This window comes from Frieseomelitta varia, unplaced genomic scaffold, assembly GCF_011392965.1.
Source record: "Frieseomelitta varia isolate USP_RPSP 00005682 unplaced genomic scaffold, Fvar_1.2 scaffold_89, whole genome shotgun sequence".
NCBI lineage: Eukaryota > Metazoa > Arthropoda > Insecta > Hymenoptera > Apidae > Frieseomelitta > Frieseomelitta varia.
Window position 1 is genome coordinate 24804 of NW_025110689.1, and position 25343 is coordinate 50146.

Consider the following 25343-nt stretch of genomic DNA (forward strand, 5'->3'; position numbering starts at 1 on the left):
GTGACTCGACCGGTAAACGCGAACAAAACGGTGTCCAAGCCGGTAGCTGGCAAGACAATCAGTATGGTGGGAGAGTATGGTTAATTGTAGTTGTACACGGCTTGGCACTCGTCAGTCGTGCGCTATCGATGCCCGATCGCGAACCGATACCAGTCAGTTTGCAACGTCAAGATCCGAACGTCAAGAATGCTCGCTCTCGCGAACATGAAGAAACACTTGTTCCTTCTGCTGATCGTTGCTATAATAGAGAGAGCAGTCACCGAAGATATTGGTAAGCTTTGACTGACACATAATTTTGCCAGATCGATATCGAGTTTCGAATTAACGAGCAGATATTAATTCGGAAATAGTGACACGAATTTTCTGATCGGTGGTCGAATTCTAATCAAAATAACATATGTAATTGTTAAAAAAAAAAAAAAAAAAAACTGGAAGATACACGTGTTATCAATCTTTACGAATCAAAATTCACCACCTGATTTTAAATTCAAATGTTACAAGTGCTCCTCTGCCAACTAACACTCCTCTCTGTCCGTCAGAGAATTAATATCTGCTCGTTAATTTGAAAATCTAGTTAATAATTGTGAGCATTTCGGCGCTCGAATAATTATTTTGGCAAATTGCTATTGACAAGCGCTACTCTCGGTTAATTTGAATTTAATTCGCACCGACAATGTTATTATTTCTATTGTCTGCTGCAATTAAAAGCGTATTATATATGCGTTAGATTATAGATTTATAATCACACATATTTCACGTGTGTCGTAATGCTCGTTCTTGCCGTGATTTAACTTTAGAACTATGTATAAACTCGTATCGAGAAAAATCAAAATGAAAGATTCATGAGAGAATATATATTGGAAACAGATCTCCGGTCACCTACATTTTACAAAAGATTATATAAATTCTTCAAGACATATTGGCTACAAGAGAAGTATTTGCTTACTACTGTATCTATTACAGGATAACATCACGTAACTTGTACGAAAGTTATACATTTACGTATTCAAAATTTTATTTTATTTTGCTAGTGAATTTTATTTGTTCGCAGTACTAACTGACTTGTTTGCAACAATTATTAGTTGTTAGAATTTAAATTGGAGTACATAGCTACTATTAATTAATTAATTAATTAATTAATTAATTTCTTTCCCCTAAAATGTAATAAATAACATTTCGTAGCATTTGATAGCCCTCATAAACGCTCGACCTTGTGAAAATGAAACGTGGTGTCTAATAAACTGCACACTGCTGTTTAAGTAGTAGACACTTATAATCTATAAAATTTTTGCTAAATGAATGAATCGTATCGTTCTAACCGTAATGAGTCAAGACGCGATGTTCTTAGTTCGAGTCTCTAATTAAACGAGAATCAACTGGACGAAAGCTGTTGAAACGCGACTCATATTGTATCACGCGTCCAACATGATTCTTCAACTTGCATTTTAACTTTTCGTTCTTTCAAAATGTTTCCCCTCGAATGATACAATTTTTTACGGAGAATCAGAAGAGTTAAGTTTAGTAAATGATTCAACATTGATTCGTTGGAAGTAACCAGTGTATCGATATAACGCCATTTCTTCGAAACAAATACGTGTATTATCTTCGTCTCGTTACTTGTATACAAACGTTGGCAGGCTCTTTGTTTCAAAATAAAGTCGACCTCTTCGTGGTACCGAGAAGCCGATCGAGTGATAATACTTCAAGGAGTGATCTGCTCGTTCACTTCAATTCCTTAATGTTTAGTTCGACAAGGATTTTATACAACTCGTTACTCGGGAGCAGGGAAAATTAAAGAGTGTACGGAGAAAAACAATTCTTACAGAGCTCTCCATCGATAATTGTATTATTGGATGTAAGAGGGTGCTCTGTGACAAAAGCAAGTTCCAAGAAAATCTTACATACATGTAGCATATTGCAAGATTGACTATAATGTTAAAAAATTACATATTTTTTCTCTTGTAGCACAACATAGTGTCATATTATATGTATCAATGAATGAAACGAATTTTAATTTTAGGCCATTATTGCGTAAAACAATTATTATCATGTTAAAAAGCTAATCAATAATAAATTAGGTTGATCGATATTTGTCTTGAGAAAAAAAGTCAGTGACTTGCAGTCAACATTGACTTGCAAAATTCTCGAATTTAGAAATTTCAAAATTGTAAGATTGTAGAATCTAATTAAGCATTGAAGCCTTTCTTACATCCAACAGTAATCGTTCCACCCCTTTGTATTCTATGGACCAAACATCTCACCACACAATATCGTTTATGATGTACTTCAAACACGAGATAAATGCATTATTACGCATTCCGCTACGCAGTATCATTCGCACAACATATCATGTATCTCTCTTCATTAGAACTCGAGATATTTCAATCGATGGTCAAGTCAAATGAAGAAAAAAAGAATTAGCAGTATTAAACAAAGAAAATATTTTGTTCATATAAACGAAAAGACTGATTTTTTAGCGTTGCATTCTCAAGCATTTAATCATTACATAGATATTGACGTACACGAATATCGCATTCATATGACACGAGCTCATCATGTAATTTATGTCGTGATGCAAACAATGCATATTATATTTCATTATCGAAAAGATAGCTGAACGATCGTTTTTCCGTGTAAAGTACAGAAATTCTCAAAAATTTTAAACTGATTTCTTACAGATCCGCCCATCCCTTGCGTAGATGCTAAAACTTGCATAGAGGTCTTGAACATTTCGAAAGGGTTGTCGTGTCAAAATGGATATTGTCTCTGCGAGAACAACGGGCAAACCAAAAACTGCTCCAGCAATAATATAACACACATTAACAGAAGTACAGGTAAAAAAGCTTACTTCTCTTTTCATTCCTTTTTTCTCACAAATCAAGAATCCAGTGTAAGAAGGAGTGATGCCACGATAGTAACGTTGCGATATATTAAGACTCTTATGAAAAGCAATAGAATAATTTTCGTAATTAAGGCTGTTACTTTTTTATTTTATCACTTAATTTAGCTGGACATTAAGAGACACCAGAATTTATCCCTTTGTGATATTACATTTGCACAACGCAGCTTTTTTTACATGTATCATTGTAAAACAGGAATTACTTTTCGAAAAATCTATGAACGTATATAGAATCATAAAGTAGAAAAAGCTATGATAGAATACTAAAAAATAAGACGGCTGCTTAAAATACGGTGAGATCTTGAAGGTTTAATAAAAATTTCATTTCTCAACATTTTGTGGCGTAATTCCCTTTTACACCGAACACTTCAATTCATATAACAGATAAAAGACACGATGTTCTTTTCAGGGGCCACAATTTTCCACGTTTGCAAGACCGACAAGGATTGCATGGTTAATCATACTTTTTGCAACACGACGATGAGCCAGTGCGACTGTCAAAGAGACTACATCTTGTCAAGTAGCAAGAAAGAGTGTCTAAAAAGTAACGACGATCAATCTGAATACTCGAACGCAAGTTTGATTTTGACTTCAAGTTCGATATTAATTGTATTCGTTTTTTGTTTCATACTTAGAGGCTGAAACATTCGACTTTCCGTGCACAGAGAGCAGGCAGTGTTCGATACTTCTACCGAATACAGTGTGTGAGAGTAATCATTGCGTCTGCATACCCGGATATCATCCTGTGGAGGACGCCTGCTACAAAACCATCGGTAACAGCGAGTTTCGACGTCGCGGTTTCTTTCAGAAACCTCAGTGAAGAATTCAGAACTTACTTCTTTCGTTTGTCTATCCATTCTACTATTGTAGTCTAGCAAAATGCACGAATACATGCTGTATCTCGGCGTGAAAAAGATATATATATATATATGTGTATATAAAACAAAAAAAAAAGTCAACAGAGTCGGTCAAAAAACGGAGAGAAGAAACGAAATTTTCTTTCTTTCGTCTCGTCGAAGAAGCAAGAGGAAGTAAAAAATCGGACGAAGAAATGAGAAATGTCAGAAAGCAGCTTTAACAAATTAGTACAAATTAATTACTTTAGTTTACTAATACAGAACTTTTACGCAATAAATATTAAAACTGAATTTCCTTGTTTCTTGTCCTTACCTCTCAAATATCGTTACAAATACAATTAACACGTGCAATTTGGTTACATTCACAGCTATGAGAGAGTTCTGTACCGGAAACGAGGAATGCGCTCACGTTAGCGGTGCCGTATGCACGAGTAGCGACGTTTGCGATTGCCCGCAAGAGACTGTGATCAGCGAGGATGGGAAAAGATGTTTGAAAGTGGCGCGTGATATCCAGGACGAATGCGTTGAAAACGTTCAGTGCGCGCAAACATTTGAAAAGGCGGTGTGCGTCAATCAAACGTGCCATTGCGAAGATCGGTATCACTTTGAGCCCGAAATGAAACGATGTTTCAACAACAGAGGTAAGTTTTTTTTTCTTTCTTTCATTTTCTTTTGATTTCTCCTCTGTTCCAATAGAGTAATTGCCAGTCGTTTCGTAGGATTAGACGAGACTTGCGGCAATACGTTCGACTGTTATCAAGACGAGAATGACAACGTGACGAGCAAGACGTTGAAGTGCGAGAAGAACGTGTGCGTGTGCGCGGAGAATTACGAGAGAGAACACGACAGATGCGTGAACGAAGGTGAGAAAAACATTCGACTCTATTTTCTGAAGAATACAGGGAAACTAGCCTACTTGCACCTTGCTTTTATAAGGGATTGATCGCATTTTGAACGTTTCGAAAATAATTTCAAAGTAGAGAGAATGCACAATATGTGAAACACTCAAGACACATTGTTCTAGAAAAATGAAATAGTTACCTAGTAAATAAAATAGTCATCCAGATTCCACTTTTTCTTTTTCTTTTTTTTAAATTGCACTTGAGTTTGCTGGAAAACTCCGTAGTTTAATTGCAAAACGTTTGCCAGATATTACACTGTCCGTTACATAATGTATCCTCGTTGCAACGTATTTTCTAGGTTCGCTTCAGCCTGTTCTATCCGTTTTCCTCGTCTTCTTCGTCATCTACGTGGACTTGGCGATCTAAGGGGAATAATTCATTTTGCTCGACAAAAACGACGTACGAAAGAGGAGCAGTACATATTTCGGTTTGCCTCGGCGCGCGAACGTGAAACGCAACACGCGGAGTGGGATTCAGCACGTGGAGAGTGAAAAAGGTAGCAGAAAACGCGGCGTGGCATCGGATGTCCCCGCGACGGCACAGAGTTTTACGCGTCGAGTGCATCGAGAGAGAAGAATAGGCCGGGTGCACCGAACCGTTTAAAGACTTCCTGCGGGTCGCAGCATGCAATTAACGCGCTCAAAGCGACTCCCGTTCTTGCAACCGCGTCTATCTTACACGCAGGCTGTTTTCAATGCCAAAGAAACGGATACGCTCGCCAACAAGTGGAAACAACTGAACAATCGCGCCTAGTTTGCTTCGGTTCGAGTTCTATCTCGCTGAGAGTTTGAGAGACGGCGAGATCTACGAGAAATTGATACACTCAAGCACGCGTATCAAAACTCAAAACTTGGAATCTCATAACAGGGGAATAATAGTATTTTATAATTTCCATAACTCACAAGTATCTGCACATTTATGCTAAGCTCAATTCACAATTTTGTTTCAACGTTACCTCGATGTCTGGCACTTCGATAACTTTAAAAATGATCAAATCACGTCAATCGAGATGTGCAAAGTGTTAATTATTGCGAATCTTTGGAATCTCGTAACGATTACAGAGCGGCGATTACAGTGGTATTTTATATTTTTCACAACATTCTCACAAGTATGATTTGTAGATTTGTGTCGAGGTCTCAATTTTATTTGAATTAGAGACAGGTTAGAGACTTTTACGAATTTTTATATTAAGTGTTTCATTGTTAGGGAGATAGCCTATCGTTTGTTTTCTTTTTTTTTTATACCTATGCGAAGATCGAGCAAGCGTCGTTGATAAGCATTCCGTTTATTTTGTATCTTCTATTTTTTTTTTACATCGCTGTATTCTTAGGATAAGAAACATTTGTTGTTACTTTGCAAAGGAAGCTACTATCGTTTCTCGTGATCTTTTTCTTCTTTTAAATACAGTATGTGTTAATAAACGAGAGTTTTATTTTTCATCTCAACCTATTCTGCTTTCTTCATTAATATTTCAAGTGAGAATTCGTCTGCTTTCGAATATCTTCTCATACCTTTGAATATCTGTTTGTTGTCTTAAGTTTTATTTGTTTTACGTACGATATATATTATGTCTTCAATTTATTTACCTATCCTCTACGAAAATGTATTGCATACTGTTACGACCTACAAATTTTTATATTTTTACGTTATTCTCAATTTAGAAAATGAAATGAATTTGTCTTGCGTAGATATTTAACTAAAATAAAACTTAATTGTGCTGAGAAGAATTTTTTAACGCTTCAAACTTGAGATATTTATAATTTTTGAAAGATATAAATGAATCGAGAATGACCGAAAGAGCAGACCTATAAAATACTTATCAAAACCCTTCTTTTTCTATTTTAATCCTATCTTCGAGTCGTAAATGTAGTAACTTAGAATCAGAAGTTTAAGATATTTGACTCTATTTTGTATTTTATTCTTTCTGTAAATGATAAAGATTAGCAATGAAATTCAATTAAGTCACAGTAATTAAAAATTAAATGAGAATTAAAAAAAAAATTGAACCAAGAGTTCTGAAACTCTAAAGTAATTCAACTCCAAAAATTGTTGCGATCACAATGATATCAATGAAGTATGTAATTAAATATCTAAAATTTGCAGACTTCAACTGACTACACACATATATATACACACATACACACATGCATATATATATTTGAAACCGTCGGCTTAATCGAAAATCTTAAGTTTCCAATGACACACGCGTTCGATGTAATAATACTGTGTCGCGATTCGACGATGCGCGATCAGACACAACGCGGGTGATTCTTCGTTCGTTGCATTCATCATCACGGACTTATCAGCGCGTGCTGATTAGATAAAAGGAAAAATCGTGGAGTTTAGGAGCGAGGAAAAGCTTCGTTAGACCGGGAGTAGAAACGATATCGAGAGGGTGTCGCGTTTCGCCGTGTTTCCTTCGGTCCGATCGAGAAACGAACACGAGGAGAAAATAAAAACAAAAAAAAAAAAAAAAAAGGAAAGAAAGAAAAAAGGGAAGAGGAACGTGCGAAAAAGCGGCGAGCTCGTGCTGAACGAGGAGGAAGATGGCGGGCTTGGTAAATCGTCTCACAATGGGAGGTCTTGCGCTGTCGATCGGCCTCTGTTTCGTCGTACGGAGTGCAGTCGTCGCCGCGCACGGTCAGCATGAACATCTACTCAGCAGACGTGAGTGTGCTTCTCGCTACACCATCGTTCGAAACCGCGACACGTTACGCTACCCAACAATTCCATCGTCCCATGCGAAAACATGTGATCGAATTACGAGTACACTTTTTACCATTTTGACAAACGAAAGATCGGAGTTTCAATTTGTCTGTTTCGCACAGTTCGAAACTTGAATTTCGACGAAGTGATGATTACGCCTGTTGACACAACTGAGTTTTTCGAAAAAAAAAAAAAAAAAATTCTTTTCCATCGTGAAACGTAATGTTGAAAACGATTTCCTTTAAATCGGAGTTTGAACTTGCTTGTTCGTGTAGAGTTGCAGTTTGGATTTGAACCCGTGTTGAAACTTGAATTTCGAAGTGACGATTGTCCTACCCCATTGACACGATCGATCTCTCGCGAAAGTATTTTCATACCGTAATTTTTGAAAAAACAATTGTACAATTTCAATTCATATTGAAGTGTTTGAACTTCAATCTAGAGGTGACTATCGCACGTGAAAGAGAAAAACAAAGGAAATGTTATCTTATCTACCCCATTAACGCGAGCTGTTGAAATCGAAGCAGAAGAGTTTCGGAGATTCCTTAGCGATCTGTCACCACCTGTCTGTGGCTTTCAGGTATAATTCCGATTCCTCGAATTAAATTGACTGATCAAACGTCCAACTATTAATTTTATAAATTTGAAACGAAGTATATCAAAAAGATTTTAAAATTCTCTTGTCCTTCAGTGTATCACGTCATCGTGTCATTAAATGATGTTCGTGTAAAACGCTTTAGTGGTCGATAGAATCTCTCTCGATGTCAATGATATTTCTGTGAAAGCAGACAACAGTGTACCGCAGCTAATGAACACGTCGAATGCAACGAAAGTCGAAAGAAAAATCCGTCTAGAGCACGGTCTGGTCGAGGTTTCTTCGACGATAAGATCTCGAGATGCCCCCGGTACGTGGTGAATTTATAAGGAAAGTCTCGCGTGGTTTCGTTCCTTCATGACCGAGTGATCCTTTCTTCGGGTTTCGTGGGGAAACAGCGGAGAGGCCGGATCTACGCTGCTGGTTCTCACAGTTAAGCGAGCCAAGCCTTGGGCTTGGAACCGCACATAATTAAAGAACAAGGGAGAGATCGTTCCCTCTCGTCGTCTGATATTTCGGTCTGACGCTCTGTTCTACGTGCCGGATTTTGCGCGCGTACGACTCGAACAAAGCTCACGCTATTGCGTGAAACCCTATTACGAAGTCACACGACGACCTGGAAAACAATGCCAGCGTTTAACCCTCCCAAATCCGTGACGAAATCTGTCTATACACACGGTTCCTCGGGGAACCAAACGCGGAGAGACGAAATCCCCACTAATTTTCATATGTACGAACAACAGAAGACACGTTATGAATACAATGCAAGTATTTATGCAAGGTTGAGACAATGGAATTTCGTTTAGATGGAAAATCGTTTCAACGAGGAATTACTGTCGATAGACGATATTAAAAGTGAAATTATGAAAAGTCGATTTAGCGAAATTACCAAATTTAATTGGGAGAGCAATACGTGTTACAATGTATAGTAAAGGATATTTATCTTTAATTTGTTACGTTTTAACTAGCTATTTCAAACTGAGATTACTAATCTCAGATTATTTACACGGTATTGAGAACGTTCAAAGGATTAAAACTGGCATTTATCTGTATCATGTGTATACACGTATATATGAGAATTGGTAACAATTTTTTATCAACGTCATACACCTTTTTTTTTTCTTTTTGATAAGTATATCGTATATCTATTCATTGAGTTTAATAAATGTAATTCCTCTTTACAAAATAACAGATTATTTCATGCTATTATTACATGCTAACGCGTGCTAATTGGATATTTTATACTTTATATATTATATATTTTATATTTTAACCAACATTTACGTTATCTCTGTCCGCGTAATCATAAATACACAATTTTACTCATGACTGTGAAATACAACTACAGGCATGGCAAAGAATGAATCAACGATAAAAATAGCTAAATCACGCACACGTACAAATTACGCAATGACTAAACCCTCGGGTTCTCATAAATCATTGGCCCAGGAATCGAACAAAAGTTTCTGGCGAACGAATCGCTACGTGACATCGATGGAAAAGAATAAGACACGATACCTAACAATGGCTTCTGTGTTTCGACGTACCAGTCTCGTTGTGTAATAGGCCGAAACTATGGAAGCAGAACACGCGAAACTCGACCATCGATCGACCCACGTTCGAGTTCAAAGCGAGTGAAAGACGTCGTCGCAATTATTACGGAATATACTCGCGTCAAATTGCACGAGACACAGTTCGCAGAACTTTCTTTTTTTTTTTCTTTCGTTCGAATCGAACTGAATACTTTGACAAAGTAAAGAGAACTTGGTGCTATTACGCAAACATTGTCCGAGTGAACTTGACCACGATCGCATGGTTTCGCAGTTGAATCATCGTCGATTTGTCACGCCGATGGCGCGGTGCAACCTGTTACGCGGTCGCAACGAAACATCGTCGCGATAATTTGCGAGAAAATTTCTCGGGCTAGATTGATTGTTCGGCGACACGATGACGCATGGTCGTCGACGATCGAATTGAAAGGGAACCGCGCCGTTTAATCGAGTTTCCAAAACACGATCGGCAGCGTCCGAGGCACGTTTCACCAAATTTCGCTCGCGATTGGTAAAACGTGACCCGCTTGCTCCCTGTAACAATGGCAACGCGGATTGCTTTCGGTTATCGATTCGCCAACTCGAGTTAGACGCTTTTCTAAACCGGCGTCCGCGAGGACATACACGTACGAAACGTAAATCAAATTTGAACCACAATCGTTCTGCGTGATCCAAATTGAAAAAGAATTACCGCAGTGTAAGAATTCACATAGCAGTTCAAATTAATCATAGATCATTGTCAATTTTTGTTAGCAGATTATTGGTAATAATGATTAGAATGATATCGTACACGTTAATAGCGATGGTAATTAGTATCGGTAGTAAAATTGACGATAATCGAAAAATAACTAGAAAAACAAGCAATATTCTCTAGTTACTCGAAAAAATCTCTACAGCCTTCAGATGTTCCAAAAATTACTTTATTTTAAAAAGGAAACGTTGAAATTTTCGTCGTTCATGAACTACAGAATACGTTACACATCAAAATTCCATTTCATTATAATTATATCTAGCACAAGTACTCGTGCTAGTGCTTCTCTCCTTTTTTTACTCCGTTATTATTACTTTATCAGTCACCAGTTTTTCACAACGATTGAGTATTACTCCCGAAACTAATTCTCAACGATTTTCGAAACGGGAATCAAAATTTTCGGTGCCTGCTTGAAAATTCCGATCCGGAATTGGAAGATCGTCACGATCGAGCACGCGCGGCCGAGAACGATCTCAGTTTGGTGATAATCACGACAGACGAAACGAGTCACGACGGATGAACAAGCCGGAGCTACACACACGAGCTAGAACGATGCCGTCATCGAATCTAACGTGAGGCGCGCCGATAGAGCAGCAAAGGTTGCCGTTGCGTAACGCGAGCTCAGTGAGAAACACGAAGAAGAAAACGACGGTCAGAAGAGAGACGAGATTAGGCCCGGCTTGAGCAGAAGCTGTGATTAGTGCCCGAGAGCCCGCGGGAGAAACGGGGGAGATCTTTCTCGAGATCATCGGGAATGACGACCACTCGATCCGGACTGATGAAACGACACGGAGAGGAAGACGACGTTCCAACGGCGGTACGAGAATGACAACGATCGGGACGGTGGTCGGGATCTCGAGGCTGCTCGTCCTCGTGCCTGTCACCGTCTGCGCGACCATTTCCTACGTCGACCAACAACTGCCGCGATGCAGCGACCGAACACCGCCATCCCGTATGTATACGCGGCGACCCTACACCGCGCTCGCGACCCTCAACCTTCGTTTCTTCGCAAATACCCGCCAGTAGTGTAGTCTTTGAAAGCACCGTTGAAAAAAATTGGTTCGTACGATGTAACGATGCTTTAGGATGTAAAGAGCTGTTCTTTTTTTCTCTTTCATGTACAGTTAGTTAAAATTGGTAAGAGGAGAATGAGTATGCAAAATGGAAGCACGTAGAAATCCCATTCCAGCTTGTACGCTTGGTGATCCATGTAAAGGCGGGATTTCCTACGAATTTACGTGCTACGCGTTCGACGCGTATATACAACGTTTGATACTTGTAGGAAATTCCATCTTCTTTGTGTTTCAACACAATAGACAGCCACGCTTTTGTCTTCAAAGACTCTCAGACGTTACATTCTCGCCTGTTTTTCTACTTTGCACTTTAGCAAGATTGCGAGATCGCTTCAAACACGCACAGCAACTTAATCTGACGATTTAAGTGAAAGAGAGAGCGCGCTGTTTAGTTTGGGAGAGTAATTCGAATGTCGCGGATGGACGACAACGTTTTGGTACGACAGAGATTTTTTCGGTCGGGCGAAGCATGTCTCTGTTTTCCTCTGCGATTTTTAGAATTTTTTTTTTTTTTTTTTTTTTTTAGAAAACAGGAACGTGCTTCTCCGTTGTATCTGGTTATGTTAGAGAAAATTTCATTTTAAGCGCAGAATGAGATGTGCAAAACGAAAGCACGCAGCACGCGATGATTGTGAAACGTTGTAGAGGAGATCGGATCAAATTCGATTCTTTGGATTTTTCAGAGACGTTGGCCAAGTGTCAATACGACGACGACTGTATGAAGAATGCTTACTGTTGGAATCAAGAAACCTGCTTGTGCAAAGACAATTATATCGCGTATAAAAATCGCACACACGTGGAATGCCTCAGAGGTAAGATTTTCAAGCCTTCTAGTTGTTGTTTACACAACTTTGTATTCATTTATCAACGTAACGAGGAGAATGTAAGATAAACAGAAACCTGTTAAAAATTTCCCAGAAACGCGCAAACATTCACACTTTATGAAACGACATGTCCGTAAGAGTTAAAAATTGTAAGATACAAAGAGAAACAAGTAAACAAATAATCGTATACAGTAAAAAAAAAATATAATATAATAAAATATAATAATAATAATATAATATTGTAAAAATAAAAATACAATATATAGCAAAAATAATAATAAGAAAGAGAAAAATGTTTGCCGGAGAAGAAATTTGCGAGGAAACACCTCGATTGTTAGACCGACTACGCAATTAATTTATTACACGCTTTTGCATTCTAGCCTTATGCACTCGTATTTGTGTTCAAAATTCTCATTCATCGATCAAACCGGACAAAAAGTCGCGGTAATTTCTCACGTCGAAAGCAGCTGATGGAATCGAGTGACACATCGAACAGCGAAATATTTTTCTTGGAACAACCGCGATCGGCCGATCGCTTTGAATAAAAATTCCGATTAATCGACGTTCTTGTCGCTAACTCGGGAGTATCGGTGTCGCCGACCTCGGTAAACGTGATTCCGCCAACATCTTCCTTCGTTCGTATTCCAGCCGTCCCTTTCTCACGGTCCCCCGTCTTCTAGAGCGTGTCGCGTTCATCGTGCTTGTCGGCCCGACGAAACCGAACTATATTTTCCTCGTCTTTCCCACGCGAAGACCAACCCACCGGCTCGAAGATCGCGGAAAATTCACCGGACTCGAGTGATTGATTCGCTGGGGGGGAATTTGTTCGCAGTGGCGAATGCCATCGGGGACCCTTGCGAGAAGGATATTCAGTGTCACGTGACCTTCGCCCCTTACTCGGAGTGCCGACAAAGTATCTGCCAATGCTCCGACGGTTCTCACTACGAGGAAGGAAGGTGTTACAAGTCTGTAGGTGAGTGTACTCTGCTGCTTCCTGCAGAGGGAACGTTTCGGTTCCTTCTGTCTTCCTTCGTCCATAACGAGGTAACTGTATTGCAACAATTTCGTTCAACCTTTCATATTTACCTGATTTATTCGGGATCAGGCGATGATTTATTGTATCACAGGTATTTCCGTTTCTTGAAATTTTACAATATCGCGAAATTTTACAAAAGAATCCTTGGAACTTTCTTTTCTCTCGATATTACAACGGAGAATTTAGAGTCCTCTTTCACAGTTTCGTTAATTAAGAAGTTCATAAAAATCTCGTAAAATTGTGACATCTAACTGGAAGATACGAAGCGAATTCTTCGAAATTGCTTCTCGTAGTTCTAACATTGAAAAATAGAATTTAGGGATCTCCTCTCGTAGTCTCAATTTAATTCATTAATAAATAGAATTGGGAATCCCAGTATTAAAAAATGAAATTTGGAATTTCCTCTTCTTGTCCGAACATTAGGAATTGGAATTGGAAATTTTCTGTCACGATTGTCGAAAATGCACAACACGTATGTAAATACTTGCTCCTTGCTTCGACAGAAAATACTTCGAGAAATTTCCAGTTTAGAAACGGTAATCGTCATTGATTCTTTCTCAGGACTGGGACTTCCTTGTCAAACGCACCGGAACTGCTACATCAAGGACAGTTACTGCGTGACAGGATTCTGTGCGTGCACCTTGCGGTATCATCCGAATCCACGCAACGATGGTTGCATTCCGAGTCTTGGTAAGCAGTCTCACACGGACTCTTATTTATTTCAACTTATAAATTTGAACGATCAATGCCCGATTAAATGATCCCTCAAACAACATTTATTTGAACGAGAGTCTAGAAAAAAGAAAAGGTAGTAGAGGAAATACTGTTCTTCGACAAATAAAGTTCTACCGCGACTACTATTGTGTCAACTTCGATTGTGCAAACCACGAATTGTTCCACGCCAGTTTACATACACATATACATACGTAGACGAATTTCTACGATCGTCGTGTTTCACCAGAATCGAATTGTAATTTACACGTGCACTCGGCAGAGTTAGGCGACAAGTGCAGCAACGATTACGAGTGCGTCACGGAGAACTCGAGGTGCGTCGGCAACTGTTCGTGCAAAGTGGATCACGTGTTGTCGAGCGACGGGAAACGATGTCTGAAAGTTAGCAATTCCGTGGGCGAGCCGTGTCAAGAGGACTCTCAATGCCAGTTGTTTCAGCTGGAGACCGAGTGCGGAACCAGTGGCAAATGCAGCTGCATCGAGGGCTACCATCAACGGGGCTCCATATGTCTCCGAGATAGATGTGAGTACCGTTAGTGTTAGCCTCACGCTTCACGCCGAATCGGCAACTAATTCGATCGCTGTGTGAATCATCGTCATTTCAGTCCTGAACGAAAGATGTGAAACTCACAGAGAATGTATCACCGACACGTACGGGAACTCCAACTCCACCGACGTGATGAACGTCGACTGTATAAATGGTATGTACACGATTTCTCACGAGAATTGAAAAAAAGTTGGACGGAGAAGGACACTGTATCCTTTCTAAGGGGATCCCTCGATTTTACAGGCTTTTGCACTTGCGCCAGTGACTACATTATGGCGGAGGAATTGTACGATTGCATCCGATACAGCGACAATGGTAAAATTGGAGTACCTCCAGACTTCGTGAAACAACAGTGTTTCTCACGTGATAAATGAATTTCGTTTCATTTTCAGGAGCCACGACGGCTGCAGTGTCTTGGCAACGACTTCTTCAAGGTCTAGCTCTTCTATTCTTTGCCAGATTTTCAATCTTGTGAACACTGTGCGACGATTCAAGAGACACGACAGTCGTTCGTAACTTCACAGTTGTACAACTTATATTTATTAATTACGTTCCCCCTCTCATTGTAAATACGCTACATTCGTGTAGATAGAGACGAACATATCGCTACCAAAGATAAATCCATTTCGTATTTATTTATATCACAGAATGTTAATCACTGTTGAACGTGTATCAAACACTTGTTGTTCAACGGAAGCTGAATCATTCCATTTTATGGCGATAAAGTCGACAGGAAAAAATTTGTTATCTCTACATGGACATGTAAATTTAATTAAGAAATGAAATCATCCATTTATTTCCATGGAGTATTAATGTTGCGTTGTTAAGAACTGACTCAGCCTCTGTTGTCCAAGAATCGATGCAGATAATATCATGCAAAGATCGTATAGTTTGCTTTCATAGTAATGTTGCAGTAGAGCGCATAGCAACGAAAGATAATTTATGTGGAAATATATGCGTTGACATACGATCTTTGGCCTTTAACTTGTTGCGTTTACATTTTCGAATGCTCGATTAACACGTTTAATCTCTGTTACCATTACTATTAAATGGTCATACCAGATTTATTAGTAATGTTATATACATTTTATTATAAATATCAACTGATAGAAATTATTTGGAACGTACGTAATCCTTCTTCTAATTTTTGAAACATGCAGAAAGCTACAGAAATATTTCGACCTTTAACGATTAATATTCACGATACAAATTTTAAAATTTTTTTCAATGATGATGAAATATGGAGAATGGTTTAATTAATTAACTTTCTCATAGATACAAATTTCGAAATTAATATCGTAATTGCTATCGAATTCTACAAAGTTGGCAATTTCAAAAGGATGATACGAATGGTTCTATGACTCATTATAAATAAAACAGCGAGGTGAAAAATTATTAAAAATTTTACAGTCGTCAGTCGTACAGTCAACGATGACGATTTTGATCTCTCAAACGAATTTACGATCGAAAATTTCGCTACAGGGGATTCCACTGAATCCAAAGAAAGATCACTTGCAATACAAAACCAGAAAACCTTAAAAAGTCTGACTAAAGTTTTCAGAAAACTTTGAAAGAACATGATAAAGAAAGCACGATTGAACACATCTCAGTGGACATTAAATCAGCAACCTGTACTTCTTAATCTAACCAAGTCGTGTAATAATAATAATAATGACAGTAAGAGTAAAATCCACTGACGGATCACGCCAACGGATTGAACGTGTTAAACGACATTCTGCGCGGAGAATTTGCCATTTTCCAGTCTTCCTTTATCATATCCGCGGCCTTTTCAGCGATCATATAAGCGACCGCGTTCGTATGGCCTGCTATTATTGTTGGGATTATACTGGTATCCACAACTCTCAGACCGTTGATCCCGTGCACCCGTAACCTATGGTCAACCACACCTGAGTTCCTCCTCGGGGCCATCTTGCACGTTCCTACGAAGTGACCCAGGGTCGTGCTCACGTGCCTCGCAACGCAAGCCCAGTACGGATTAGAATCAAACGAGATGTGTTTGCATCCTGGGAACGCGACCGGCAGTAACGTCGCGTTGAAACGTTTGAAGGCTTTCGTCGACGCAACTTTTATAGCCTGAAGAAGCCATTGAAAAGTCATTTTACGATAGTATAATATATCAACCGCGATAGTCGTGTTGATAAATAAAAATTGATGATCTCGAACCTCTTAACCGGGGAAAATATTTTCATATGTACACTTTGAAACGACTATATATCGAATGGAGAATTATTTGTTTAATAATTCGTATGCTCTGACGACGAAATAAGATAGATAATCTAGGTACAATAATAAGTATTCGAATCTCAATTATAATAATAATAATTCGATGTTTTTTAAGACTGTAGAGATCCAATCATTTTCGATAGTGTTCTATTGTCGGAAGATCTTGGAAATTTCGAAAGTTCTAAAATTGAAAACGTCGAAGAAATATTGGAAATTTGGAAAAGTCTTCAAAGTCTCTCTGAATCTTGATAGTCTTGGCAATTTTGCAAGAAGTTGTCTTAGAGGTCTCGAAAATTTTGAAAGTCTTGCACATCAATCTCTTCAAGATCTTGTTCATTTGAACAAGTCAGCTTTCCTCTTTTCGAATTGCGTTCACCAAAATGTTGCATCTACAGTTCAACCTTCGTTCTCCCGAAACGTGAAATTTCACCCAGTCAAGAGGCGATTGCGAAACGCACGAGGCGCACGATGACGAGATTAAGATAAACATTATCACCGAAAGTAACAACCTTTTTGATGCCTCGGACCATGGTTGCTAGGTCGTCCTCGTGATCGTAGTAATTTATCTCGAAAATAGGTCGGTCGAGTGGATCACAGCTTCTCAAGGTAACTCTTCCTCTGCTTTTCGGCTGCAACAGTACCGGTACGATGGTGAAGGCGTCGAAACCCTCGTAACCGGTGAATACTTCTTTGTAAAATTCGTCCGTCAAACCGAGAAGCCCTCTGTAACTGCCCGACGTATCTCCTGTCAGAGCACTTATACCTAAAACTAGTTCGATGTCTGGCACTTGAGCCATTTTTGTTTTCCGCCGAGTAACCGAGTCTAGGTAATTCCTCAGGTAATTCGAATTTACGTTGATGGTTGTTACGTCTGGAGGTTGAAAAAAGGCTGAAACTAGTAAGAATATCTTGTACGTTGGACGAGAATCGATGTGTAGACTGCAGATCTTTATGCGTTCGTTGAAAGTTGAATGCGGAGAATTGCTTGCAGTGTTTTTCATGATATTTGAAATGATTTTCAAGCCACTTTTCTTTCAATCCAATGTATCTCATTGTCAGGTAAAATTTTCAAGTAATGTTCTTCGAAAAATTGTGTTATTGTATTCTTTTCGTAATAATTCTTGTGAGCAACGTTTAAACATAATTCAACTTGTTGCATTTAAGCGTAGGCGTGTTATTACTCTGGTCTGTGTTCCATTTTCCTATATGATTTTCTAACACTGGTATTTTTTATTTTTACGTATTAAAAATTGGCGAAATACTTCAAGACTAGGTCATTTAAACAAAAGTCAAATAGAGTCAATTTGCATAAAAATCCGCAATCTATCAATGAATTCATTAATAGCGAATTCGAATACGGAGTTTACCTCTCTTGTTATTATATCTTTTCAAGCGTTTCTTGTTACGAAAGTTGCTATTATTCACTTGAAACTTCTTCAACGAAGCCTCTGGATAATCCTGTTTCGTATCGATAAACGCCAGACACTCGGCTCCTCCAGGCACTGTCAATGGCCCGGTTCCTTTAACGAAATAGTCCACGGTATTGGCTAGATTCGAGACTAGCCGAGGTTCCACTATAGTCACGCTCTCGTTTACGAGAAAAGTCAGTGCCGACATGCTGACGTGATCTTGAAGATTGTATCCAACCGGTAGGTCCTCGATCACGTTGATGTTCAACGATTCGAGATGACTCTTTGGCCCTATCCCTGAGAGCATCAACAACTGTGGCGAGTTCAAAGTACCTGAACAGGTATGAGAACACGTGGTAAGAGAGGCTATCGAACAATATTTCGTAACAGTTTAACGATCTTAACACATTCTGAACAAACGCCGCTAATTTTTCCGTCTTCGCGTGTTCTTCAGTTAATAATTTCAGAAACAAGATCTTTACTGCCTTTTCAACATGGAAATGTTAACAACAAAATTTGTCGTATTATTTTAAAACTGTCATATTCTATTTAAAAAAAATTCACCAAGTTGTTTAAACGACAGAAACTATATTTGTTGGAATTTTGCTGACTTCTCTCTTAGTTAACCGTAGCATCAGATTTTCGGCAAATTCCAAAGATATCAATCAATATTTCTCTCTTGCTCTTCCACTTGAAGCTCGGACCGCGAAGTTCGTTATAATCCCCGTCCCCAATGTGTTAGTGTTAATGATGATAGAAGCGTTAGCTTTCCCAGATTACCTGCTGAAAGTATTATCTCCTTCCTGGCGTAGACGAATCGCGTCTTGCCGTTCTTAATAAATTCGACAGCCACAGCTGTTTTCGTGTTTCGATCAACAAGAATTCTCGTCGCTCGCGATAATTTCGACAGATGGAAATTCTCCCTGTCGCGGATAGGCCTTAGGAATGCCTTGCTGGCACTGACCCTGTGACCGTTCCGCAAGTGAACCTGTGCCGTCGAGAAGCCAATAAGCTCGTCTGCATTGTAATCGATTACGTCATATCCCAGTTCCACGCCAGCTTGGAGAAAACGGTCTCTCAGAGGGGAGACATACGGCGAGGACGTTACGTCGAGATATCCTCCGTGGCCATGAAATCTGATAAGAAAAACCGTGTCAGAACGTCAAACGTGGCGCGAGTGTCGAAATCGAACGAATCTAATCGGCTGTTACTCAAGTTCGCCGCCTTAAACGTTTGTCGAGCAAACATTGCAATAGCGCATACTTCGCAGACACTTTCTAGCACCGAGCTGCACCGGCTCGTTCACATGCGTTTGTCAATTAGTATCACTTTATGCCGGTTAGGTTTATCATTAACGTCTGCCTTACTTTTGTTTGTAGATTTTAATGCTGAAATGGCGTGCGAAGCACGAGAGGCTCGGGGCCAAACATATTTATAGAGCAAGTTATGAATTTCACGTTTCAACCCCAAACGTTCTTTCTTTCAGTCATTTCGGAGCCAATTGTGTTTTTCGGTCGCCAAGAAATTTCGTGAGTTTGAGGAAAAATTTATTACGCGTTTTCTGAATTTTAGCTTTACGTTTGAAACATCAAGGATCCTCTTAGGTGTTTCCCAGTTACTGCCCAAGATTTCTTTCAAAGAAATTGAAAATCTTCTTGTCTCTCGAAATAAGAACGAGATCCCAGCAATCAGAAATGTACGACTGAAATATTTATTTCGAACGCTTTGTTGCAAGAAATCTTTAGGATAGAGACGTGATTATTTTTTCAAAACAGTCTAGTCATGATTTCTCAAACATCCAGTCCAGGGACTGAAAGCGACACCATTTCGCAGAGGTTAATTAACTTTCTTTCGTTTCTATTGAGCAAAGTGTTAGTGCAGTGTGTGTTCACATGCAGTGTGTGTTTAACAAAGTAAAATATATTGCACAATTTATATGCTGTAACAAAGCTGTTATCGCATCATTCTATGTTGTTCTTTCTATTGGTAACAGTTAGTCTCTCTGTCGAATTAAATATCTATTAAGCGAATTTTTGGAATTTCACAGCCCAAATATTAAAAAAGAAATAAAGAAAAGGAGCAGAACTTTATCAGCGAGGCTGATGCACTTCATTCTCGTGAATACGATACCTAACATCCTGATCCAAGAGTTTGCAATTTTCCGACTTGATAAAATACGGCAACACGTCCCGATAACTCCACCCTGGATTCCCTTGCGCGGCCCAGGCGTCATAATCTGCCGGCGATCCTCTCGAATATATCATGAAATTCACCACCGAGCCACCACCGACAGCTCTACCACCCGGTAAATTGCAACGACCCTCGTTCATCGATAAACAGTAGCCACCAGTTCCATCTTCATTTTGGGGCCTTGGCTCGCTTTTATGCAATCGAACGTAGTCCGTGATGTGCAAAACCGGGGCTAACAAAGGTATATCGGTGAGGAATATCTCGTCCCTGCCCTCTTCCAGCAGCAACACGCTCCACTCAGGATTTTCCGTCAGGCGATTTGTTAGTACTGACCCGGCAGAACCAGCTCCAATTACGACGAAGTCGTACTCCTTGGTCATGGACGTCTCGTCGGCGACTACGTCATTGTCCGCGGTTGGAATTTTGGAGAGAAATTCGTACACAGTCTCTAGGATGGCCGGTGGAAGAATACACTGCGCGAAGGATAGAAGTAAAATAACAGCGAACGCTCTTAACATCGTTCCTTGGAGATTTAGTGAATCGTGGCGATGACTGTCTTCCTGCAGTTGATACTCGCGTACTTGAGAAAATTGAAATTTCGAAGAAAGCCACGCTCGTTTCGACACTTGCCACAAGAGAAGAGTTGAAGAATTGAAACTTCTGTTTTCAACGTTTCGAGATTTATAAATCCGTTCGAGCGTAAGGTAGCGAGATTCTAAGAAGCTTCCCGAGATTCCTAACAATCCCTTCGTGAGATTTTTAACTCACGCGACGAAATAAATTTCCTTCGACTGAGAAAATTCAAAGAAAATCACATATTTCACTTCGACACCTGTCACAACAATGTGTTTAATTAAGACGCACGAGTTCGTTTGATCCCAGCGTGAACCTCGTCGGATTCGGAGGAAACATCTCGTTGCCTCGCATCGACTCGCGCGAACCTCGTGCTTCGATACTTCGAAATGAATTTCCTCGACACGACCGGTGTCTGGCACGACACCTGGAATTCTTGATAGAGTATGGTCATGAGTCTGAGTACGAGACGAATATCAAGAGTCCACTCACTGAACGGACGTGACTCCCAAAAAAGATCGACCGATGATCCAAAATTTGAAGAAAAGTGACTCGTCGTGAATTGATCGCAGATGTTTATACATTTTTTTAAATGTAAGATTTAAAAAAGATGTACAATACGCGTAAATATAAAAAAAAAATCTCCAAAGTAGAGTATCAATTATTAGACTGCGGATTTTTATACATGTAACAGAAGGACGATCAAAATGATCAATTTGTAATTTTTCCGGCAAGTTTCACAGATTTATAATAACGAATTTTTAGAGATTTTAATGATCTCTCTATCTTCTGAAATCTCTTATTTATTTTTAACGAAATCCTCCTTTTCAATTATATTCTTAAACGCATAAATTTGCATGAATCTTTGTACAGTATTGAGTAAGTGATTTCCATTTCCATTTGCATTCCATTTCTTCGATTGAGTTCGAAAAAAAAAAGAGATTGCATAAACACTCATAATCTAGTCATGAGAAATGCATCTGTCATTAGTAATTCATTAATTCATTAATTCATAAATAACCTTGGTATTCTCAAGAGGAAAAATTTATGACAATAGCAAATCGTATATTTCTCTTAAGATATTCTAATGTAATTTCGAGTCGTAGAAAATAATACGTGATTGAATAAATGAATATTATTTGAAAATACAAATTGTGCGAACATTGCATCCATGTAAAAGTAGGGCGCCTTGAGGATGACATCACCGAAGTCATTTGCATAGCTACTATTTGAAAAATAGTTACACGTAAGAAATACGACCATCCATTTTCTTTTTTTCTATAAAATCTCTCAATGAAAAAGAAAGAAATCACGATAAAAACTATCGTATCGAGAAAAGTAACGATTATATTAATCTAAAAGACTTTTAACACGTGGAAAGAAAATCTTTTCGAAGATATGCATGTAATTTAATTTGTAAAAAAAATGCAACTTTGTCCAAAATATAATTTCAATTTTTTTTTTTTATATTTACTACTTGACCAATCTCAATCGTTTTAATCGATGTAATTCCCTAATTCATCGTTCTTTAAACGTAGAGTGCGCTAAAAAACCAATGATTTTTTTTTACTATGTCGGTATTTCAGATCCCTTGCTACGAAATCCCGTAAAGTGCTAGATCTATTCATATACCTCGTCGGTGGTAAGAATATTGATCGAAACCAAGGATGACATATAGAACGTCACAGACGTGGTATAAAATAAACATACGATTTAATGAATATTCATGAGAATATAGGACAAATCCGACAAACAATGCCTTTTCGTGTTCCAGGAAACAACTTCAACTTCTTACCAATTTCGTGTCACATGTGACATTATCGATTCGGTATCAGAATAAGATTGCAACATTACTAGTGGTGGAAACTGAAATTAAATGTAACTATATATGTACATAATTAAAAATTATTATCCTAGACTCTAGACTAGAATATAGAATAATTTATTCTATTAAATTTTCTAAATACATAATAGATCCCTAAACATGATAATGATCATTTATTATAATATGATATTATTAATTGTACTGGCAGACTGCAGATTTTTATGCATAATTCATATTTTTTTTGAAAATAATGAAAAAGTGAAATCTAGACAGAGGTTCGCTTATTAAATAAGCATTATAAAAAGCATTGTATGTTTGATATTTTGTACATTGTTATCCATTTTTGAATTTTTAAATTTTCAACGAGTACATAAAAATTTGCAGTTTAATGATTAACTAGATCTCATCGCGTAAAGATTCATTCTATCCATCATCTCATTTATTCTGCTTTTAACAAAATTTTATTTATTTAATACATCAACTTATTACGATTGGAAAACATCAATCACTATGCACAAGAGAAGCTATCCCTTAATTAAATGAATTATATTCTAAACTAACGCACTCTGTAAATAATATATAGATAAAAGCTTAAATTCTATCTACGTAGTTCTATTCGATACGCTTTTGTATTTTTATCAATATTTTACACCTTCTTTTGAATAAACATGTAAAATAATTGATAATTAACAAAGTAAATAGTAGATAAAATAATATATTTTTCTGTGGGACATATTTCACAAGGAATTACATTGTTTTTATCTACTTATTTATTTTATAATACATTAATTGATACGACCCTTAATTAAATAATTCCTAATTACTACTATACAATATTTAAATAATATTAACATTAATAACATTAACATTAATAACCTCTGTATTCTATTAATATCAATCAGTGTTTTCTCAGGTTTAAATACCTATTAAATCTACCTAATCCTAAATCTAACTTCAGTTACAAGAAGCCTACCTAATCATAAATGTAACTTAAGTACTTAACTACATCCTACCTAGCCACAAATTTATCTTCTGACTAATTATGAACGTAATTAATCCTATCTATCAAAAATGTAAAGACTTTCATGAGCTCTGCCTATGTGAATAATTAAATGCAATTAAAGAGAAGAGAGGTATATTTCACAGACGAATATAACTTTCAAAACGGCAAATGCCTGAATGTATAACTTGCTGATACTTTGTACGGCTCTTTAATAGTTCTAGAAATTATAAACTGAAACTCAAAATTAATTAATTGAATCCCAACATCCCTCATAAAGCTTACCTCTATATCAATTTAAACCTACATAATAATTAAGTCCAATCCCTATTAAAAATTACAACATATTTTTTATCTATCTATTCAAAAATCTAAATACCAAAATTCTCATAATGGATTGTGAAATAAATTTAAACGATAAGAAATTTTGGAAAATTTTATGAAATATAATTAATTCACTTTTACCAGGCGACAAAACATAAAGGTTATTACAACTTTTATTAAGTTAAAAATATTAATCGTATCGAATAGATTCCATTTACTACCAATATTTTCAGTAACAAACGCTCTGATAATAAAGGGCGTTGAAAAGGAAATCAATTCAATAGCGAGGAGGGCCATCCAATCGATATAAACCCGACCAACAAACCGTGAGTGGAATATCCTTTCTATTTCGCAACACTAAATTATGAGGAATTCTTGTGAGAAAGAAAAAAATCTTCAAATAAAACGCGAAGGGTGTTTCATGCTTGCCAAATTAATTAATTTACTATTGATAAAAATTGATAAAAAATTGGTAAGAAACGAAAAGGAAAAGCTGAAAATTCCTGAAAACGTGAGATACATGAATATTAGTTTATGTACGGATATTCAACATACGTGATATGAGTATAATATGATATAGTGCAACTATATAGGTCGCTGATGCACGACCACCTCTGTACAGCTTTTCTAGCTGCTTCAGGTGATTCGCGAACGTGAACATACTTCCCCAAATTCAATAAAACTGTTCTACTGTGGGCATTATCACAGTCGCAACACTAACAAACAAACGCGATTATTCATTAACGTTAATTGGAACGCTAACTAGAAAAGTAATCCACTATTGGATGGGTGAATATTGCAATACTAATCCTCAAAAAATAAAAAGTAATTTTTAATATTCGCGATAGCAATAAATCGCAACACTACAGAGTTAATTACAATTGAATTTTAAATATAAAAAGACACAAAAAAATCTAATAGTACTAGAAAATTGTTTAAGAAATTACAGCGATTTGTAATTAAAAATTTTAGAAACAATCGTGGTATCTTATAATCCGCAACGCTAAAACAAACGCGATTATATTATCGCAACTTTAATTCAAACCGAAATTTGCATTCTTTCGCAACTCTAATTCAAAACACGAAATTTCTAAAACTCTAATTCAAATCAATATTCGCAACACTAATAAAAATCCGCGAGTTGCCCAAGATAATGATGAACCGACAGATACATCAATTAACTACAATTATTACTAAAAATATTAAAGACGAGCAAAGTGACAACAGTAACAAGAATGATTTGCTATGCTTTAAATGGATTTTCCATCCAGAGGATAACAAGCCATTGATAGTTGCCCTCTTCAAT

At 37.7% G+C, this 25343-nt stretch overlaps 3 protein-coding genes across 5 annotated transcripts; 2 read left to right on the forward strand and 1 right to left on the reverse strand.

Annotated features, from left to right (window-relative positions):
* The first annotated feature begins 35 nt into the window (after window positions 1–35).
* On the forward strand, window positions 36–6097 carry LOC122537135 (matrilin-2-like). Its single transcript, XM_043670107.1, has 7 exons — window positions 36–271; window positions 2679–2834; window positions 3309–3443; window positions 3535–3672; window positions 4125–4397; window positions 4476–4619; window positions 4957–6097. Exons 1-7 carry the CDS (start codon window positions 187–189, stop codon window positions 5022–5024), a joined length of 999 nt encoding a protein of 332 aa, XP_043526042.1. The 5' UTR covers window positions 36–186; the 3' UTR covers window positions 5025–6097.
* Window positions 6098–6955: 858 nt separating this feature from the next.
* On the forward strand, window positions 6956–15442 carry LOC122537148 (prion-like-(Q/N-rich) domain-bearing protein 25). Of its 3 annotated transcripts, none has more exons than XM_043670130.1 (9): window positions 6956–7325; window positions 10583–11212; window positions 12017–12145; window positions 12990–13130; window positions 13755–13883; window positions 14188–14448; window positions 14531–14626; window positions 14716–14787; window positions 14865–15442. In XM_043670130.1, the coding sequence occupies exons 2-9, from the start codon at window positions 11086–11088 to the stop codon at window positions 14945–14947; spliced, it is 1038 nt and encodes a 345-aa protein (XP_043526065.1). In that variant the 5' UTR covers window positions 6956–7325; window positions 10583–11085; the 3' UTR covers window positions 14948–15442. The 3 variants fall into 3 exon arrangements, with proteins under 3 accessions (XP_043526065.1, XP_043526066.1, XP_043526067.1); XM_043670131.1 differs by having other exon boundaries at window positions 10758–11212; XM_043670132.1 differs by lacking the exon at window positions 10583–11212.
* Window positions 15443–15652: 210 nt separating this feature from the next.
* Window positions 15653–21263, reverse strand: LOC122537147 (glucose dehydrogenase [FAD, quinone]-like). The gene is made up of 5 exons (XM_043670129.1): window positions 20256–21263; window positions 18906–19261; window positions 18084–18458; window positions 17226–17611; window positions 15653–16566 (listed from the first exon to the last, which is right to left on the reverse strand). The coding sequence occupies exons 1-5, from the start codon at window positions 20831–20833 to the stop codon at window positions 16174–16176; spliced, it is 2088 nt and encodes a 695-aa protein (XP_043526064.1). The 5' UTR covers window positions 20834–21263; the 3' UTR covers window positions 15653–16173.
* Between the last annotated feature and the right edge of the window lie 4080 nt (window positions 21264–25343).